Source organism: Pteronotus mesoamericanus, unplaced genomic scaffold (genome assembly GCF_021234165.1).
Source record: "Pteronotus mesoamericanus isolate MK-2021 breed Mesoamerican mustached bat unplaced genomic scaffold, CSHL_Meso_final contig_74, whole genome shotgun sequence".
Classification (NCBI taxonomy): Eukaryota; Metazoa; Chordata; class Mammalia; order Chiroptera; family Mormoopidae; genus Pteronotus; species Pteronotus mesoamericanus.
The window spans coordinates 43373506-43392006 of record NW_026555247.1 but is presented as its reverse complement, the minus strand read 5'-3'; the positions used below and the strand labels follow the sequence as shown (position 1 = coordinate 43392006).

General features: G+C 57.8%; 1 protein-coding gene across 1 annotated transcript in view; it reads right to left on the bottom strand.

The window, feature by feature from the left end:
- ZNF236 (zinc finger protein 236) overlaps nucleotides 1-18501 on the bottom strand; it is a 59898-nt gene that overhangs the window by 17255 nt on the left and 24142 nt on the right. Inside the window, exons 10-17 of the mRNA XM_054583792.1 lie at nucleotides 14055-14327; nucleotides 12559-12762; nucleotides 7948-8089; nucleotides 7125-7385; nucleotides 4787-5040; nucleotides 3701-3802; nucleotides 3174-3325; nucleotides 2118-2221 (exon numbers count right to left, since the gene is read on the bottom strand). Coding sequence (XP_054439767.1) covers nucleotides 2118-2221; nucleotides 3174-3325; nucleotides 3701-3802; nucleotides 4787-5040; nucleotides 7125-7385; nucleotides 7948-8089; nucleotides 12559-12762; nucleotides 14055-14327 — 1492 coding nt within the window. The remainder of the gene's footprint in view (nucleotides 1-2117; nucleotides 2222-3173; nucleotides 3326-3700; nucleotides 3803-4786; nucleotides 5041-7124; nucleotides 7386-7947; nucleotides 8090-12558; nucleotides 12763-14054; nucleotides 14328-18501) is intronic.

Here is an 18501-nt window from a genome sequence, read left to right as displayed (position 1 = left end):
CCCTCTCGTCAATCCTGTAATAATTCCCCGGGAGGCACAGTTGACTAATTACAGAGTCTTTCTTTAGAGATGACGAGAAGAAAGTCTGCTATGTGCTCTTTTCTTTACGAAGTCGTAAGTCCTTCCCCTAAGAGTCGAAATCAGTCCTGAGTCAGATGTCCTGTCTGTTTATGGAAACTTTACAAACAGACTCGACGAGAGTTACTTTGTTTGAATCTATGAACAGGCAACATCACACTTTCCCTCCGTTTCAGAACCCATTAAAATCCCTTCTAAGCATGAAGACAATTATCGATTTCCAACTCTCCCGTCACAGGCGGTGACACCCTCAGGCAGCGGCCGCGCCGACCCCCCCGCGGGCCGTGCGCGGCGCCCACGGGTGCCGTCCGTCCGTGAGGCCTTGCGCCGGCGGCTGCAAGCGCCCGTCTCCGAGCCGGCAGCTGCCACGTGTGCCCTTCCAGCCCAGGCTCGAGCCGCGTCCGACCTGGCGGACCGAGGAGCCGCCGCCTGGAGCTTCTCCCCAGACCCCGACCCTGACGACACCGCACCACGCGCAGGCCTCCCCCAGGGGCAGGGGCTCCGTCCGTGCGCTCGCTCAGTCCGGCCGGGCGGCTGCCCCCACGCTGCCCTCTCTCTCACGTCCTCGCCTTCGATAAACCCTGGAGGCTCTGCCCTCAGACCCAGAGTCGTGAGCCCCCACCGCGACGGCCGCGGCGCCCGCTGGTGGCCGCGTGGGCACGGCCGGCACTCGGCGCCCCCGGGGCCTTGGCCGCGTGCACTTCACGCCCGGGGGACTGCTTGTCTCCACCACAGGGCCGGCGCCGGGGGACGGAGGGCTCCCCCGCGTCGCTCGCTGACAGAGCCCCAGGGGCCCGGCGCGGGACGGCCTCCTGGTAACCGCGAGGGGAGGCGGCTGGGGGCCCGCCATCCAGGACCGCCTGCCGAGGTCCCGGGGGAGTCGCGGCCAACGTTAGACTGATCTTACGTAAAACACCACTGCAAAACCCCAAATGAAACATCAGCAGGCAAGTCCCTGAACGAGTGCAAGGGCCTGAGCAGAGGACCAGGAGAGCCACAGAAACCCTCCAGCCCCCCTGCCCGCCCCCCACCCCGAGTGCACAGGCCCCCGGGCCTCGGACTCCTGCTCTCCTGCATTTCTGAGTCTGCAACTTCACGGGGGCCTCAGGGTAACACGCTGCCAAGAGTAAAGAATCTCGCACGTAAGGACACCGGCTCCACGTGCCAGAGGTCTCATACGAGAAACAAATCCTACGAAAACAGAACAAAGAACTGGCTTGGCCTCTCAAACACCACGCGCTTCATAATAACGGCACCACCTTTCAATTTTCAAGAACCTTAATCAAGACCGCTCATTTGCAGTAAGGTAGCTCACACATTTTTAAAGAGAGCCAATGCTAAACAAACAATAACGTTATTAAAACGTCAGAAACTCAAGACAGTCTCTGCAGAGACAATGCTCACTTCACTTCACCCCCCACACACTCGCGTTCGCCTGCGCAAAGTGCACCCCTTTTATTTTCTGTGAACGTCCCTGCCCCAGCCTGAGCCGAGCAGAGACCCTGCCTGGCTTTGCACCAGGGTGTTCAAGCATCCAGAGCAGCGGGCGGTCCCCTGAGGGGGCGCCGCACACCCTGCTGGGTGCACACGGTGGGGGGTGGGGAGGAGGTGTGTGGACGGATGGATTGGTGGGTGGATGAGTGGAGAGAGAAGGGGGAATGAGCAAATGAACGGAGTTTTAAAAATGTCTTTATAGTCACGTTGTGCCTGGCACACAGGTTGTTTTATATAAATCATAGAAGAGCCTCAGACAAAAAGGCACAACATAAACTCAAGTTGTTTCTGCAAAAACGGCAGTGACTTCGAGAGGTGACAGGAAGCAGCTGCCGCGTAAGTCGCACGTACAGGCCGCGCAGAAGGTGTTGCACCCAAAGCTCGGCTCTGCGGCTTATGGGCTGTAGAAGGCCAGCAAGCTAACGCCTTCTCAGCTCCTGCGCTGGCCAGAGGGGTGACAATGGAACCTACGTCCCCGAGCTTTCGAGAGCGCCAGACTGAAGAGCCGTGCGCGGCTGGCCGGCGGCCGGCCGGCGTCTGTCTACCTGTAGGAGCGCCGACTCTGGTCCTCGCTGTCCTCCGGGAACGGGCGGCGTGGTGCCGGCAGGCCCAGCTCCTCTTGGGGCGGCTCTTGGATCAAAGGAGTTGTCTGAAATTCAACAGAGGTACAAAGCAGGCCGCTTGAGTATCTATGAATAAATACAAAACAGCTAACCACCAGGGGAAAAAACACTCACAAATGCAGATTTACAAGAAACTCCAAGTCGTTCGCTGCAGTCACTGGGCCAGATCACCAACGACAATCATTCCCATCCATCTCTTCAATCCTCACTCATTCCCATGAACTCACTTCAACGCAAAGCGTAACCCAGCCTGGCACTGACCTCCCGTGTTGTTCTGTGCATCTGAACGAGGGATCACGCTTCCGTCTGCCCTTGCTGAGGGCAAGCAGAAGGCCTACCCTCTGAGAGCAGTGCGTCTCCTGGCTCGTCACAAAGGCACGCGGGGACAGAGCGGCCTGGTAGCCTTGCGCCTCCGAAGGGCAGCCCTGCCAGCCACAGCCCCCACCCTGCCCAGGTCCAGCCTGCCAGCCATTGGGAGCCTTTAGAGAGAGAGCAACTGCCTCTCTCTAAATCCTTTCCAATAACTATGGAAATTTTCCCCAAATGGAAAAAAATCAAAATCAAAACCTAAACATCTTCCGGTTAACTGACAAAATTTTAAGATTATGCATTTAAATATTTACTTTTAACACGTCAGCTTTCATTATACTTTCATTCTAACATGTTTCTCCAAGCTTCCTGCATAAAAATGTTTGGTTTTGTGACCAAAGCAACACCCCATTCTTCAGGCGGCAGGACACAGCGTCTGCTGGCCGTCCAGGCATTTAACCGGAAGAAGGTAAAGCCTCGTCACGGTAACGAAGTCTTTCAGAAAAATGTCAGCGTTGTAAGAAAAAAGAATGTCCGCTCCGCTGAACATTTCTGTTTTCACGGGCAACACAGTGACCTGTGGCATAAAGGTCAGCACGCCCTCGTGGGCAGCCCTCCTAACGGACGATGACAAACACAGGAAGGCGCTACGGACGGACCAGCACGCACCGTGGCGACAGGCTCAGAGCTGGGAACCTGCAGCAGGCCCGGCCCGTGGAAGCCTGCGGCCAGGGCCTGGGACTCCAGCGTGCTCGAGTCCTGCAGCTGCTGCACCGGGGGGAGCGTGGCCGGTGGGCTGTAGCTGTCGGCCACGGCGAACCCTGCAACAGACGGAGAGTGTGAGCCCGACTGCGGGGCTGCAGCCACGCTTCATAAACGAAGGCGTTAAAAAGGGCTTTGCTCCTTCCTGAATTACAATCAGCAGGCCTCACCACCAGGCACGGGGACCGTCCGCAGCGCGGCCCTGAGGCGCAGAGGCCCGCAGGCCGCCGCCGACACCCACCCCCCCAGCCCCACCGCCGCCCAGCCCCGGTATGGACAGCGGCTGCCAAAGCCGCTTTCCGGAACACGGGCGCACATCACGAAACAACGCACGCGCACACCACCCACGGGAAAAGCTACTTGGTTGGCAGTCAGCGGTTTCGGGGGCCTCAGAAGCAGCACCCAGGTGTGGGCGCGTCCATCCCGGCACTGACCCTGTGACAAGCTGGCCGGTTCGAAGGGCTGCTGCGCGGGCGCCTGCTCTGCAAACTGGTCCATGTGCCCTGGCAGCGTGTGCTGCGGAGCCACAAACCTGTCTGAGGACAAGAGCACACAGAGAGGCGCAAGTTATTTCTGGTCTGCCGACCCGGGGGCTTCGGGCCGCCTTCACAGGCAGCCTTCCCAGGTTCAGCGGGCGCAGGGCGGCCACTTCCCCGTGCACGATGTGTGGCCGGGCTTCCCCTGGGGGCTCCGGGGTCACCTCACGGCTCTTCCTGGAACTCAGACGTCCCTCTGCAACACTCTAAATGCATTACAGTCAACGCCCACGTGAACCCTTTTTGATGTGTACTACTCCGGGCAACAGGATGATAAAAACTACAAAATGCCGCTCGCGGACTAAATACACGTGGGGCCTCCACAGACCCAAAGAGCACACTGGCCTGCGAAGAGGCCTGCGGGGGCCCAGGCCCGGGCCCGATGCAGCAGCTGGGGTGCTGAGCTCGCTGCCCACAGCCACGTGGGGGACGCGCAGCAGGGCTCTGCCGGAGGAGGAAGCACGCGGGGCTCAGGAGCCCAGGGCCCTGCGGGCAGGCGTGCGCAGCGGGCAGGACCGCGCCGGCCGCCCGAGTGCGCTGCCTCCCACACGGGACGCCTGCGACCTCCCAGCCGGCCCTTCCTGCAGCAGGACGTGCTCCCCGTCGTGGGGGGTCCAACCTCATGGCACCTCTGGGCCACGCTGGAAGACAGGTTGTCTCGGGCCACACATTAAACACACAAACACTAACGAAAATTGATGAGCAAAAAAAAAAAAAGGTGCTAAGGAAATTTACGATTCTGTGTTGGGCCACGTCCACTGCCACCCTGGGCTGCGGGCTGGACACGTCCCTGTCAGTTAAGGAGTAAGAGCAGGTTGCTGAAAAGGCAAGGACTGAAAGGCCCCGTTCTTGTAACTCCACGTGCACGTCGACCCCACCACGCACACAGGGGGCTCGCGCCGGGACTCCATCAGGTGGGGACGCCACAGAGCCTGAGGGGCGTGAGGGCGGGCGGGCCAGCACGCTGACCTCCCGCCCCCGTACCTTCGTCGGCCTCCAGCGGCGGCTCCTCCAACGGCTGGCCCAGCGCCTCGTCCTCCGCGCCCACCACGTGCTGCGGCTCCAGGTCCAGCATGGCCTCGGGGTTCGCGGCGACGGCGTCCGCGGGCGGCGGCAGCTCGGTGCTCCCGACCCCGACCTGCATCTGCGTGGGCACTGGCGCGCCCTGCGGGTCCGCGGCGCCCCCCTCGAGCGCGGAGGCCTGCTGGTGCTGCTGCAGCTGCTGCGCGAGCTCGTAGCTTTGGAAACCAAGCAGACGCGCGGGTTAGACACCGCCAGCGGGGCGTGCACGAGGCGGCGGCGCGGGCTGCGCTTCGCTCATTGAATTATAAAACGAAGCCTGCTAAGTAATCGCTGAACTATTGAACAACGTCCTCCCTCTGCATGTTTCATTCTGAAGTCACAATGGCCATCAGTTGGCAACTGAACAGTGTCAACGACCCCGAAGAAGAGCCGCGCTGCCTTGGAGCCTCGCGGGTCTCGGGGATACGGCGGCAGCAAAGGAGAAAAGGACAGTGCCCCAGGGTTCTGAGGCGAAAAAGATCAAAAGCTGCCCGTTTCAAAAGCTGCCCATGTTTCTAAGTAACCCCCCCCCACCCCAGCTCAAACTCGGCAGTGACCTCCAGTTTCAGAAAGAGGACCGCACGGAATGTGATGGCACCCTCTCAGACCGAGGCCGGCATTGTCCCCCCCGGGCGTGTGGCGAGGGGACCGAGCCCCACCCCCGCCGTGGCTGTGGAGGCCGGACCGCGACGCGCGGCCGCTGCGGCTTCCACAAGACCGTCCCCCAGGCCAGCAACTCGTTCTGCTCTGCAAACCCCGCCAAGTGTGCTTCCATCAAGGTCCCCGATATCCCGTGAGTTCAGCGACTACGTCGACGGCCTTTGAGGTAACTCACAGCCACCTGCTGCAGGCACATTACCCAGGACAGGAGCGGCCTGTCCCGCGAAGACACTGTGCTTGGACCCGCACATGCTGCGCCCCAGGTTTGAGGCCAGAGCCTGATCAACCTGCCAACTCTGAACTCGACTCTTAGTCCCAAACAAAATCTCTTCATTTTCTGCTATCAAAAGCAGTCACTTTTCAAAGGCTTTTACCGAGGAAGGGGACAAGAACACAGTAAGGAACCACGAGGACCTGGAAGACTGCAGCGTCTCCGCCCAGGCCCCTCAGTGAGGAGGTGCGCCCTGCGCGCTGGTGGGGCCCGCGTTCCGTGTCTCTGCGGCGTTTCTTCCGCGGCTGCACCACGGGGGCCTCCCTGAGCTGTTCTCAGTCCAAGCGCTGGGCGCCCGAGCTCCTGCCAGCACCGCTCACTGAGGGGTGCCCTGCGAGGCCCACGGGCAGGTCCCGTGCCCGCACCCTCTGAGGAGCACCAGCTCTGCAGGGTGGCGCGGCCAACCTTCCGAGCGCCACCTCAGTCCCACAGCCATCTGCCTCCTGGGGCGCGGTGGCACCTGTCCCCAGCAGTCGGCGTGACCCTCCCCCAGCAGAGGCCACTCAGCTAAAACAGCTGAGCTGCTTCCCAGAAACCGCGCCGGCCGCTGGGCCCCCCACGGGGCCTCGCTCCGGGCTCCCCGCCTCCCACAGAGGGCGCCGCCCGAAGGGCCGCGCGTCAGGTGGGCGTCGCGGCCAGGGCAGGTGCGCCCAGACAACTCCTGCTCGCAGCTCACCTACCCCCGGGTGGGGGATACACGGGCAGAGACCCCTGAGTTAAAATGCCCTCTAGGAGTAAATGTCCTAAGGGCGGAAGGCAAGCACCCTGTGTGACGAGCCTGTGGCTCTTACTCCTCAAGTCTCCTAGGACGGTCACCTCACCCAGGCTCCCCCGTGCCAGCAAAACCCTGTGCCTCTGCGGAAGGACCCACCGAGCGAGCCCCGGGCCCGGCAGAAAGGCACGTCCGCCGGGGCTCGCCGGGCCCTCGCCGCCAGACGAGCGCCTGCTCGGTGTATGAGTGTGCACGTCCCATTCAGCGGGGGCTCTGCGCGGGAACTGAGCACGTGCGCGTGCAAGGCAACACCCTAGACTAAGTGCTGTTCACGCACGCTAACGACACGCCCGCCACACTGCGGTCACAGTGCTGACTAGTCATCTTTTTTGACATCTTGACACAGTCTAGCACGTCATCTGTTACTACCAGTTTTCAAAGAGCTTACAAAAATTTAGCCCAATACAGATGCCTTCAACATCCACTCACAATTAAAATTAAAATTAAAATTAAAAATGCCCGTGGGCCTCCAACCCGCAGTAACTACCCAGGACTCAAAGACAATCCTCCCTCAGACGGCCCCCACCGCCCCGCGGGCACCCCAGGGCCACACGCACCGGTGGGTTTTCATGTGCTTCTTGCAGTTCAGGGAGGTCTTGAAGGTCTTCTGGCAGTAGGGGCACATGTAGGGCCGCAGGTCATTGTGGATGCCCATGTGCCGCCGCAGGCTGCCTCCCGTGGTGAAGGCCCCGTTGCAGAGCAGACACCGGAAGGACTTCAGCCCCGTGTGCGTCCGGCCGTGGGCTTTGAGCACGCCGGCCGACACGAAGCCTCTCCCGCACTGCGAGCACTTGAAAGGCTTCTCGCCTGTGTGCGACCTGAAAGGGGGCGCGGGTCAGGGAAGGGCGAGCTTCGGACGCCCGGGCGCTCCACGACCCAGGACGCGCTCCGTGGCGTGTCATCGCTCGCTCTCATCGCCCCCACCGCCCCCGCCACCCCCCGCCGCCAGCGAGGGCACCGAGACGCGGCGCTAGCGGCCGCCCGAGGCCGCACGCTGGCCGGCAGCTGAGACCCACCGGAGCCCCGCCGGCCCGGCGTCCTGTACTTTTCTCTGGGCCTGTCTTCTCTTCCCCATTGCTCGCACCGAGCATTAACCCAAACTCTGGGAAACACACCTGAAAAACTAGCGAAGAGCCTAATTCTAATGAAACCAACCACATACTTCTTCGACATGCCCTAGAAATTGCAAATACTTAAATATTACAGGAGTGTAAGTAAAATTGAGCAAGAGTTTCTAGATAAAATATCTTCGTCAAGACAGGAATAAAAACATAAATTACCAAGAAACGCCTGGAGGTCGAACGCGGCCCTGGAAACCCCAGGCGCTCACACGGCCGCCTCCCGCCGGCGCACCGCAGGTTCCCGCCGCCGCGGCCTTACCTGATGTGCTGCTTGAGGTGGCAGGACTTTTTATACGCTCGATGGCAGTAGTAACACTTGTACGGTCGATCTGCTTCACTTACAAAATTATTATTAAAATAGCTTTGGAAAAACTGGTTTCTTGGAATGGGCTGGATAAGACCTGCAAACCCGAAGAAAACCAGGACTCATTCACAGTCAGAGCTACTGAAAAGGTTCCTGTCGAACGAGAGCAGCTCAGCCCGGAAGCGGAAAGCGGAGGAGTTGAGTGCCGCGTCCAGCACGGCTCCCAGGTGCTATTTCAGCCGCGCTGGGAACCGGCCCCTTAGAGGGTGCCTCGGACCTGCTGACGGAGTTAACGGGAGAGAAAGGGTTTTCAGCAGAGAGGCCCTACGGTCAGAGTTCGTTTCCGTGGCTCTAGACCCGATTTTTAATGGGCGCCTACACTGGCTTTCTCTGTGAGCATTTGTGGACATAAAACTGACGGAAGTATATCCAAACTCAAGGCCATCAACATTTAAATCCCCTGTTTGTTCAGTATGAACACATAAGGTACTATAATAAACGCAAAAGAAAAATGATTCTGACATAATCTTTTCTTCTGAAAAACTCAGCATTTCACCACAATTTTATTAAAGAAAGATCTGCAAATAGCAAACCGACTGCCGTAGGGTGGGCTAGACGTGGACAAACGGCGCCCCAGGCTGGCGGGGAGGAGGCCGCCGTCGAGCCCTGGTTCGGGAGGAGCGCCCTTGAACCCCTGGGTAGCTGCAGGAGGCCGCGCGCCCCAGAGGGCACCCGGCCGCCCCCGCCCGGCCCCCAGCAGGCCGCCGTCTGCCGGGACCCCACTCGCCCGCGGTCCCCGGCCCTGCCGGCACCAGTACCCCGTCCCTGCCGGCCCACAGGAGTGCGCAACCCTTCCCCTAAGAGCGACCCCCGCCCCAGCTCTGCCAGCCAGGCAGGGTGTCTGCCCGAGGCGCACAGGGCCGGGGGATTCAGAACCGCGGAGAACCGCCCTCCCGGCCCCCCCGGCCTGTCTTCCTAGGCCGGCGGGTCAGCGCCTCCGCGGTCTCATCCACCCGTCCCCTCCCGCCTGCTTCCACGGCCAGCCCCTCGGGCCGCAGAGAGAAAAAGACAAACGAGAGGACTCGACAGCTCGCCCGGATCACATCACTCAGGGCCTGGACTGAGGTCAACCGACCTGCAGGGCTCTGGAAGCTCCTTCCTTTGTCCAAGAGAATTCCGAGCCCCACCCTGACCCAGGCATCACCCCCACGGCCCACTGGCTGCCAACCTCCTCCCGGTTCACGCGGAGCCGGTGGGGCCGCACACCCCACCCGCACCCCGGCTCGAGGCCGCGCCCCGGGCCCTCTCTGCTGCTCACTAGAGCAGCTGCGCCCCCAGCCCCCAGTCCGTCTGCCGCCAACACACACACTCAGCTGGACGAGGGGGCAGCCACGCCGCACCTCAGCGCCACGCGGCCGTGGCGCAATGGTGCCACAAGCCCAGGTTCCCCCGCGCCCTCTGTGCTGCTCCGGCCACACTCCCCTGGACCTCAGCCCCCGCGGCGGGTGCCCCTCGACTTCTGTGTCCACGAATGACGCGCTCTACTCAGTAAGCTGTGACCCTAAAGCCATCGGCTTACACGCCCTCACTGGCTTCCTCTCTCGCAAACCCCCGCCCCCTGCTACCGCTCTCTGGCAGCCTTCCCACGCGGCCACTCCGTCTGTCCCCTGCCCCCTGTCCCCCGCCTGCGCGCCGGCAGCGGAATCCCTCGTCCAATCCCTCGCCAAGCCACTCAGGCAGCCGCAAGTCCTTCGGCGCCTCTGCCACCATTTCAAAGGCGGCTGGAGGGAGAGCCCAAGGTCCCACGTGTCCTGGGGAAGACCGTGGCCGTGTACACGCGAACAGGGCTCTGTCACAGGCAGGCTCGGGGACCTGCCACGCACCTCGTCGGCAATCCCCTGTCCCTCTCTCATCTTTTCAAGTCGGCACGGCCAGCACGGCCCCAAGGTCCTCCAGACGGCCACCAGGAGTCACCGCGCCAGGGTGCGCGGCAACCTTCACACGCTCGATGGCGGCTCCCACGGCCTGACTGCGCGGTCACGGTGCGGCGCCGAGCCTCCGTGTGCCCCCGGGCACGAGTGTTCTGCGACGGACCCCCAACGATTCCATGCCCTTCTCAAGGGGGGGGGTTCCCTACTTTTAACTATGAAAAGTAGTAGAATAACAGACCTCAATTTTTAGATGCTTTGTTTTTTCATCGCTAATAATTTTATAAACACTCAGTTTTTTAAAAAGTTAGGCCAATTATAAGGTCTCTATCTTTGAAAAAAAAAATTAAGGGTGATTTAAACATACATTAAAGGTCCTAAGGTATGGCTCTATGAGGTCCTCTTTACTAGGCTAGCTCAGTATTTAATGTGGGTTTTTTAAAAGAAAATTACTAATCTCCAAAAAAAGTTATAAATTTCAGTTAATTTATATGCCTGAAACCAAACAAAAGGTATCCTTAAAACTTTATATACTTCCCTCTATAATAAAAGAAGAAACAGCTTGATCTTATCCGTGACATTTGGGGAAAATCCAACTTCGCCTTGGAGAAACATTCATAGATCACAAATAGGGAGAGAACGCAAATATTATAAAATGGCAAATTGATGACAGATATATGTAGCAACATAAATTTGATACACCAGGTTAGACAAATGTGTTAAAGAAAAAATAAATGTACTAATATCAATACGATTAAAACATAAACTTGGGGGATCAAGGTTTAAATTCCAAAGACTGGTTCACTTCAAAGAAAAGAAATTTTAAACATCTCTGCCCAAAAAAATGACATTGTAATTCTACACACACGAGTAACCATACAGAGAGAAAAGCAAGGATGTTTAATAGACGTCCTACACGTCTAGAACTTGAAAACCCAGAAGCAGCTACAGGTCAGAATGTTGGGATCGTGCTGACTCCAATATGTCCCTAGTCTGAGCAACACTTTATTTAAAATTGAGTACAAAACACAGTAAAACAGGCTGCATGTCTAGAGAAACACAAGCCCTGACGCGCAATGAACGAAGGATGCTCAAAGGCCAGCCCAGGCTGGCGCCCGCGGTCACACACAGGGACAGGGGGGCCCTGGGGAGCCCCACAGGCTTCCGCGGGCGGGGTCGGGGGGCGCAGGGACGCGGGGCGGGGCGAGCCGCCCTCGGCACCGGCCTGCCCAGCTCGGAAGGCCAGGCCCCGGCTGCGTGAGCACACGCAGGTTGTACCACCCAAGAGCAACACCGCCAGCGTGAAAGCGCTGTCCCAGCTCTCACGCCTGCAGATGCAGAGGAGTCTCAGGGGGACCGGTTTTAAGCTCTCATGCGGCTGTAAAAGGGTTTAAAACTCTCTGATCACACACAGCCGAGTCTTCTGACAGCGGTTCCTAAACATGCGTGCGCTGAATTCCTTGGTGTAGCACTTCTAACACATTCGGGTACTTTCCAAAGTGACCGTGTTAACGCCTGTGTTCTAACTGCTTGCTCCTCCGCTTTCTGGCTACAGCGGAGGGGGTCCTATCTGTTCCCATCAGGAAGCCCTTCTGCTTTAAGTAACGGGACGGAACCAGGGCGCCTCCGCTCTCACTGGGCCGGGCAGCTGTGGGGAAGCTGCCTGACACCCTCTGCCTCTCCGCCGTGCACCATCCAGTCTGCCCCCAGCGGCTCCACGGCCCCTTCTTTGACAGGCCCCCAGGAGCCGAGAGTCCGAGGGGACAGGCGCAGCAGGCAGGACAGGGAAGGGCAGCGTGGAGGCGCGCGCTTGCCACACCGCACGTTCGGCAGCAGGGCCGCCTCCACGAGTCGTCTCCCCCAGAGGCCCGCGTCCCTCACTCGGTCTCAGACCAGGCGCCCCGGAGGCCAGCGAGTGCGGCAGACGCCGTGTGCACCCTGGAAGAAGCCGGCGGAGGCAGTACGCTGCTTTCACTGAGCTAAGGGTTTACAAACCTAGAGAAATGGCAGGGTGTTCACTTGTTTGCGGCACCCAGGAAAAACTGGTAGTGGGAGGGTAAGCGTCAGGCATGAAGGCTAATTCCAGGGCCCCTAAACACACGTTGATCTGGGCTATCTTTGCAGGAGCCGCGCGGAGCACTGGGACCGCGCAGACTGCAGCGAGGCTGAACCGCGTGCTCAGTGCGACTCGACACCAAGGGCCCCTCCCAGGGGCGGCACCCGGAACAAGCAAACCCCCTGAGAACTGGAGCTCCGAGGAATCTCCAAGTTAAAGCCACACAGACAGCAACCTGTCGCACTCAGGTCAGAACTGTAGGATAAAAATATCGAAGCACAGAGTGCGTGCCACGTAAGGGGCGCCTGCCCGCTGTCCCTTTGCAGGTGCCATCAGGAAGCGCTTCCCAAGTGGGACGCATATCCCAATACCTCCGCTCATGCCCATTTCGCTTCTCACCAAGAACCTAATTTCAGAGTAGTTTAAGGCAGAGCTCGGGTTCAAATTGTAATCACATAACATGCTGGCTCACGAAACACAGCAACGCCTTACAGGCGGCCCACTAAGCCCATGCCCCAAACCACGTAAGGGTGGGGACGGCGCACACGTCCCCCTGGCGAGAACCCGCCGCGAGCACCTCACCTGCATCCGTTATGAGGATCGGCTCCTGCAAGGGAATGTCGGGGACGGGGGCGCTGGCCTTGCCCACTCGGACCTTGGCCGGCTTTCGCTGGTGCCGCATCTTCCTCAACTCCGAGTGCTTGAAGTGGGAAGCTACATGAGTCTTCCTGTGGCCTGAGGTTCGGAATTTTTTGTCACAATGCGGACAAGCAAAGGGTCTGACTCCTAATAAAAACAAAAGTACACCGTAGAATCACTGCAGGGAAATACATCTTGACAATTAACGCCAACACAGACCTCTAGTATTTCACTCTCCATGTGTCATTTCATACCTTCGTTTCCTGGCTATTACAAATTAGTTAATTTTCCTTGGTTGCACACAGTGCATATTATAGATATTAAGGAAAGTAGTAAAAGCATTTCAAATTAAAGGCCACTTTTGCTACTTTCAGGACAAAGTAAAACGTGGAGAGTCAGACCCCCAGCGGTCCCCACGAATGGGAAAGCGCGGAGCTGCTCCCGCACCAGCCGCCTCGGCGCCTGGAGCCGCGGGGCTGGGCCCTGCGGGCGGCTGCGCCGGGTCAGGGGGTGCCCGCCCGGGCCTGGCAGTCAGGACACAGGCCGCTGTTAATCGTAACAGTTGCTGGTGACGATGGTCACAACATCCTCTTAACAACCCTCCACGATCACTGCCCTTTTTGAAAGAAATGTCCTTTTACAATTTTATTGGTAAATGAAAAACCAGATTCTAAAGGAGGACAGAAAACGAAACTGGCTAATTTCAGCTGTTTCAAGCGCTCCTCTGCGTGGTCAGCTCAGCCGAGGACCCCAGCAGCTGGGGAAGCTGCTTCTAACAGTCCTGGGTTCCTGGGGGCGACGGACAAAATGAGTGAAAATCAGGCGGGAGGGTGGGTGGCCCACTTCTGAACTGTCCACTGTCGAACAGTGAGTTTTATGACCTGGGCACCCTCCCTCAATTCAGACGTTGAAAGGAAAACTGGAGTCCCACCGCGGAAGCCTTCCTGCCTTCACGCCGGGACCCAAACCTCGGACCCCAGCGCCGGGCCCAGCCTGCAGGGCGGTGAGACAGAGCCTCCTCACACAGGCCCGCGGTCCAAACGGGGCTGGCGGCGCCCACGTGGTCTCTCCTCGCTCTCGGCTCCCCCCTACCCCCGCCCCGGTTCCTCCCCAGGCCCTAGGCTGACCCCCACGCACCGCCCCCGGGGCGGCCGCAGGACCAGCGCAAGCACGTGGGCGTCCTCCGCCGTGAGGACTCTGCCTCGCCTACCGCCGGCATCCACGCACTTGGGTCAGGGAGGGAGGCGTGGGTCCCGGCGGCGGCGCCAGGGGCGTGGCGCAGACTCCGTGCACCGCGCGACCTGGGCGCCCGCCTCCGCCAACAGGTGCGGAAGTGCGCGCAGGCCCGGCCCCGCCCCGCCCCTGCGCGCCGCGACGTGCGCCCCTGTCCGCGCAGCCGCGCGCGCACGCGGTCCGGCGCGCCCCGCTCGCCCCCGCACCTGTGTGCAGGCGGATGTGCACTTTGAGGCTGCCGGACGTCGAGAAGCTCTTCAGGCAGTACTGGCACTGGAAGGCCTTGATGCCCGTGTGCGTCTTGATGTGCGCGGTCAGCGTGCTCTTCACCGCGAAGGCGCGGAAGCACTGGGGGCACTTGAAGGGCTTCTCGTGCGTGTGGATGCGGATGTGGCGCACCAGGTCGCTGGGCTTCCGGAACTCCTTGGTGCAGTAGGGACAGACGTGCCAGCGGACCCCGTTTTCCTCGCGGATGGAGCCTGCAGCGCAAGGACACAGACGCTGTGAGGCCAGACAGCGAGGGCGCGGGGTCCGACTCGGGTCCCGCTCCCACCGCTCCCGCCACCAAGGGGAGCCGGGCGCGCTCTGCTGCCACCGAAGGTGTGAGGTCACACGGGAAAGGCGGGACTTGCCACCATCGCTGCAGGCAGCGAGCGCGACCACCTGGTGGTCCTGAAGGAAACCCCAGCGGCCCCGAGAGCGCAGGTCGCGGCCTGTCCGAGGCCAGCGCGCTACCCGCGCGGACAGCGGACGAACCGGATCGAGAACTGGTACCGGCACGGGCCGCTGCGGCCAGAACCGGAGCCGGGCATGGCCCAGGGCTCCCGAGTCGCCTCTAGGACAAGAAGAGGAGCGACGCTGTGCTGTCCCAGCCTGTCCGAGACCACCGGTGAGAAGAGTACAAGTGCAGACCCAGCAATGGTAAGTCCGCACGCTGCGAGCGGTACTTCATGAACAGGTGAGACAAGGTAGTGTCCGCGACACAAACGAGGTCATGATTAGAATTAAAAGATTCCTTTGTACCTCTAAGTATTATTCAACTTCGAGTCAGGGATAAAGTAGTCCTATTAGGAAAAGCAAGTAGAATTTATGGAAATACAATAATTAAAGTGATTGAAGTATTAAAAATGTTTAAAACAAAATTCGGCAGAATCACTGTTTAATTTTTTTAAATATTTATTTTCAGAGGGGAAGGGAGAGAGAAAGAGAGGGAGAGAAACATCGATGTGTGGTTGCCTCTCGCTGGACCCACACTGGGGACCGGGCCCGCGACCCAGGCCTGTGCCCTGACCGGAAATCGAACCGGGGACAGTTTGGTTCACAGGCCGGCGCTCAACCCACTGAGCCACACCAGCCAGGGCTATTTTTAAATTAGATTTACTCATGTGAGATGAAATAGACGTGTAATGATATAAAGAATCCACTTAAAATCCTGGCGATGTTACTGACACGCATCGGAAAACCCGAACTCCGGAACTGCATCTGCACAGCAAGTCCTCCCTGGAGGGCGGCAGGTTCCTGGAAACTGCGCCTTAAGGCAAAGTGACGTGTGAGGACGCGGCCTGTGTACTCTAGGCTAATTGATACAAAGCTCCTGCAGCGCTTTTCTGGCCACAGAAACTTCGCCACACTTCCAGCTAAAGATTCAAAACATTCCAACGTTAAACAGTGAAGCACAAGTGAGCTATCGTACATTTTAAAAAAATTGACACAGACGAGGAAGACAATTCTTTTCCACCCTGCTAATTCCCGCCGGGGTTGAGGGCTGTGGGGGTCGCAGGCGGCGGCGACGGGGCGGGGCGGGGGGGACCCCCGCCCACAAGCCAGGCCACCCTGCCCCCACTGCGCGGCCCCGCCCCCAGGCTCGCTCCCCAAATGGGCCGGGTGGGGGTGGACGCGCGCGCCGGGGGCGCACCTTGGCGACACGCAGGGCACGAGCCTGAGAAAACCCACGCAGACAGTGGACCTGGCCAGGAATCCACTTTTTTCATTAACATTATAACAAAATGATGTCATTCCAGGATCTGCAGAGCCAGATAGTTTTAGTAGAAAGGAAAATCTCGCGTTTCCTCCTCGCTGCCAGTAAATACCAGGAATTCTCCTCTGTGCATGTGACCTTAAGCAGAGAAAATGTATTTTCCCTGCACATGATGCTCTTTGCAAGACTAATTAGCATAGGCTAGGAAGAAGAATAATTGTGGAGACAAATGTATTTGAACAAAATATTAAAAAGAAAAACAGGGCTATTTAAAGTTATAGCTTATTCACTATTGCTATAATGGAAAGAAAACTTTCTAAAATAAAAATAAAGGACATTTTTTGAGCAACTATTCCAGAACAGAAGCTAAATTATCTTTCTAATCTCATTGTAGAAAATAATATATCAAAATCACTATTATATGAAAAAGTAATAAACAATAGGTATCCAAACCTGTAAGACAAAAAGAAGTGAAACAATGGAAACAACAACAAAAAAAGAAAAAACCATGAGCCAGGAGGAAGAAAAAACAGTAGGAAACGGGACAAGATTTCAAGAGGAAGACATTTAGTTTATGGTCACATTGCTTGAATTAAGGGAGGCTAAAACTTCAGACTGCTTGAAACTAACAGGTAAAAATTCATTCAGAAAAGTGGAGTTATTCCCGAAAGGTCTTACAACACATCAGAAAAGTAAGGTAATGACAAGGCGAGGGGGAGCTATGAAAGAAAGTCAGATCCTGGGAAATCAGGGTTTTTTCCCCAAACGAAAGTGACACTCTACTTTTAATTGCAAGAGATGATATACTGGGACTGTCCCCAGGTCGCACCTACCAACCTGGCCTGCACGCTTTGTGTGGCCGCCCAGTGTCACAAGGCCAACGGCAGCCAGACCGCGGCCCTCGGACAAACTGAGGACCTGGAGGCCGGGCCCGCGCCCCGGGGGGCCCGCCCTGGCCCGGGCAGCAGCCTTCCTCTTCAACCACGGCAGCCCGTCCCAAAGGAAAAGACACACACAGTGTGGTCGTTGTTCAGCTAGGAAGGCTTTTACTAAAACTCAACATCTAGTCTTAACTTTCAAAAACTCTGAAAACAGGAGGAGGTGAATAAAACAGATCCAATCCACTTAGTAGAAAAATACTCAAAGCAATCCTATTAAAATCCAGAAAAAATTCCACGATCGCTGCCATTAATTTATGGTGTTTAGAGATACTAGCCAATTAAATTATATAATAGATACTGTATCAACAATAAACGGTAACGTTATTATTTACAAATGATCTGATTACGACCTAAAAAAACCCTAAATCTCAGAAAGAGGCCCATGTTTTAATATATGAAGTCAGTATCCTTCATATCTGCAAACTAAATCCAGAAGAAAATTTAAAAACTACTAAAATATGAAAAAAAAAGTGCACGCTCTGTTTTTTGGTAGAAAGTCTAAAAATCATGAAGTCACTAGTTCTCGCTGACTAAATCACCTGCATACAAATACCAGCAGGACTTTTCAGCAGTACAGCTGTGGAAGTTTAGCAGACACTTCTAAAGTACATGTGAAAAAATAAATACGTGAAAACAGTCAAAGGTACACTTTCAAAAAAGTGTAGCAGGAAAAGACTGGGCTCCCTATGTACGAAAGCAAGCATACTGTGACGCTAATGCCATTTAGTACGACGACACGTGAATAAAAACACGGGCAAGCGAAGGAGAATAAAGTCCAGAGAGACCCAGCCAATTGTGAGGGGACAGCGCATGCTATAGGTGGCTCTGCAGTCAGTGGGAAAAATAAGACGTAAACAAACGGTGTTTGTGCAGCTGGCTGCCCATCTGGAAACAAAATACAGCTGAGTCAGAGCCTTACGGAAACTCTGTTACAAACACTGATGCTGGCATAAGACAAAAAAAGGCAGGCGTCCCTAGCAGCCCGGGCCACCGCCTCTGCCTGCTGACCAGCGGCCTGCACTGCGACGCCTTTCGTCAGCTCCTCTAGGTGGTTTAGGACGTCCCTGCCAGCCCCGCCCGCCTCCAAGCAGGTGCCTGGAGCCCCCCGCCCGGGGGCCCGCCTTCCAGGGACCAGGCCCCCGGATCTGGGAGGGGGAACCCGGTAACATCAGCCCTGCCCCTGCCCTGCTTTGTTCACGCAGTTCAGGAGGGCGGTCCCAGCGGCAGAGCAGAGGGCAGCCTGCTCTCTGGGGAGAGGCAGGCAGCTTCCCGCCACCAGCCATGCAGCACCAGGCCGGAGAATGTCACTGTCACTGTCACCCAAGGGCATGATCACAGCTGGGAGGCGGGCGGGGCGAGTGTGAAGACCGGTGGGTTTGCTGAGTAGCTCAGAGGTGCGGCACCTCCACACCTGTCCTTGCGCCGTCGGAACACCTGTACCTGGCAGGCGCACACAGAGTCACCTGTGTGCCCAGGGCCACTGGAAGCCATCTGCTGCGAACAGCCAGAACGTGCCCGGCATCTTCAAGGCGAGCCCCTGCCCTCGTGCAGGCGGTTCTAGCAAGCGCTCCAGTAGCCTGACGCCGAAGTTCTCACAAATGACCTAAGGGGCCCTGCCTGGTGTGGCTCAGTGGGGTTGAGCGTGGCCCTGCGACCTAAGGTCACCAGTTCAATTCCTGGTTAGAGCACCTGCCTGGGTTGCGGACCCAGTCGGGGTAGAGACCTGTGTGAGAG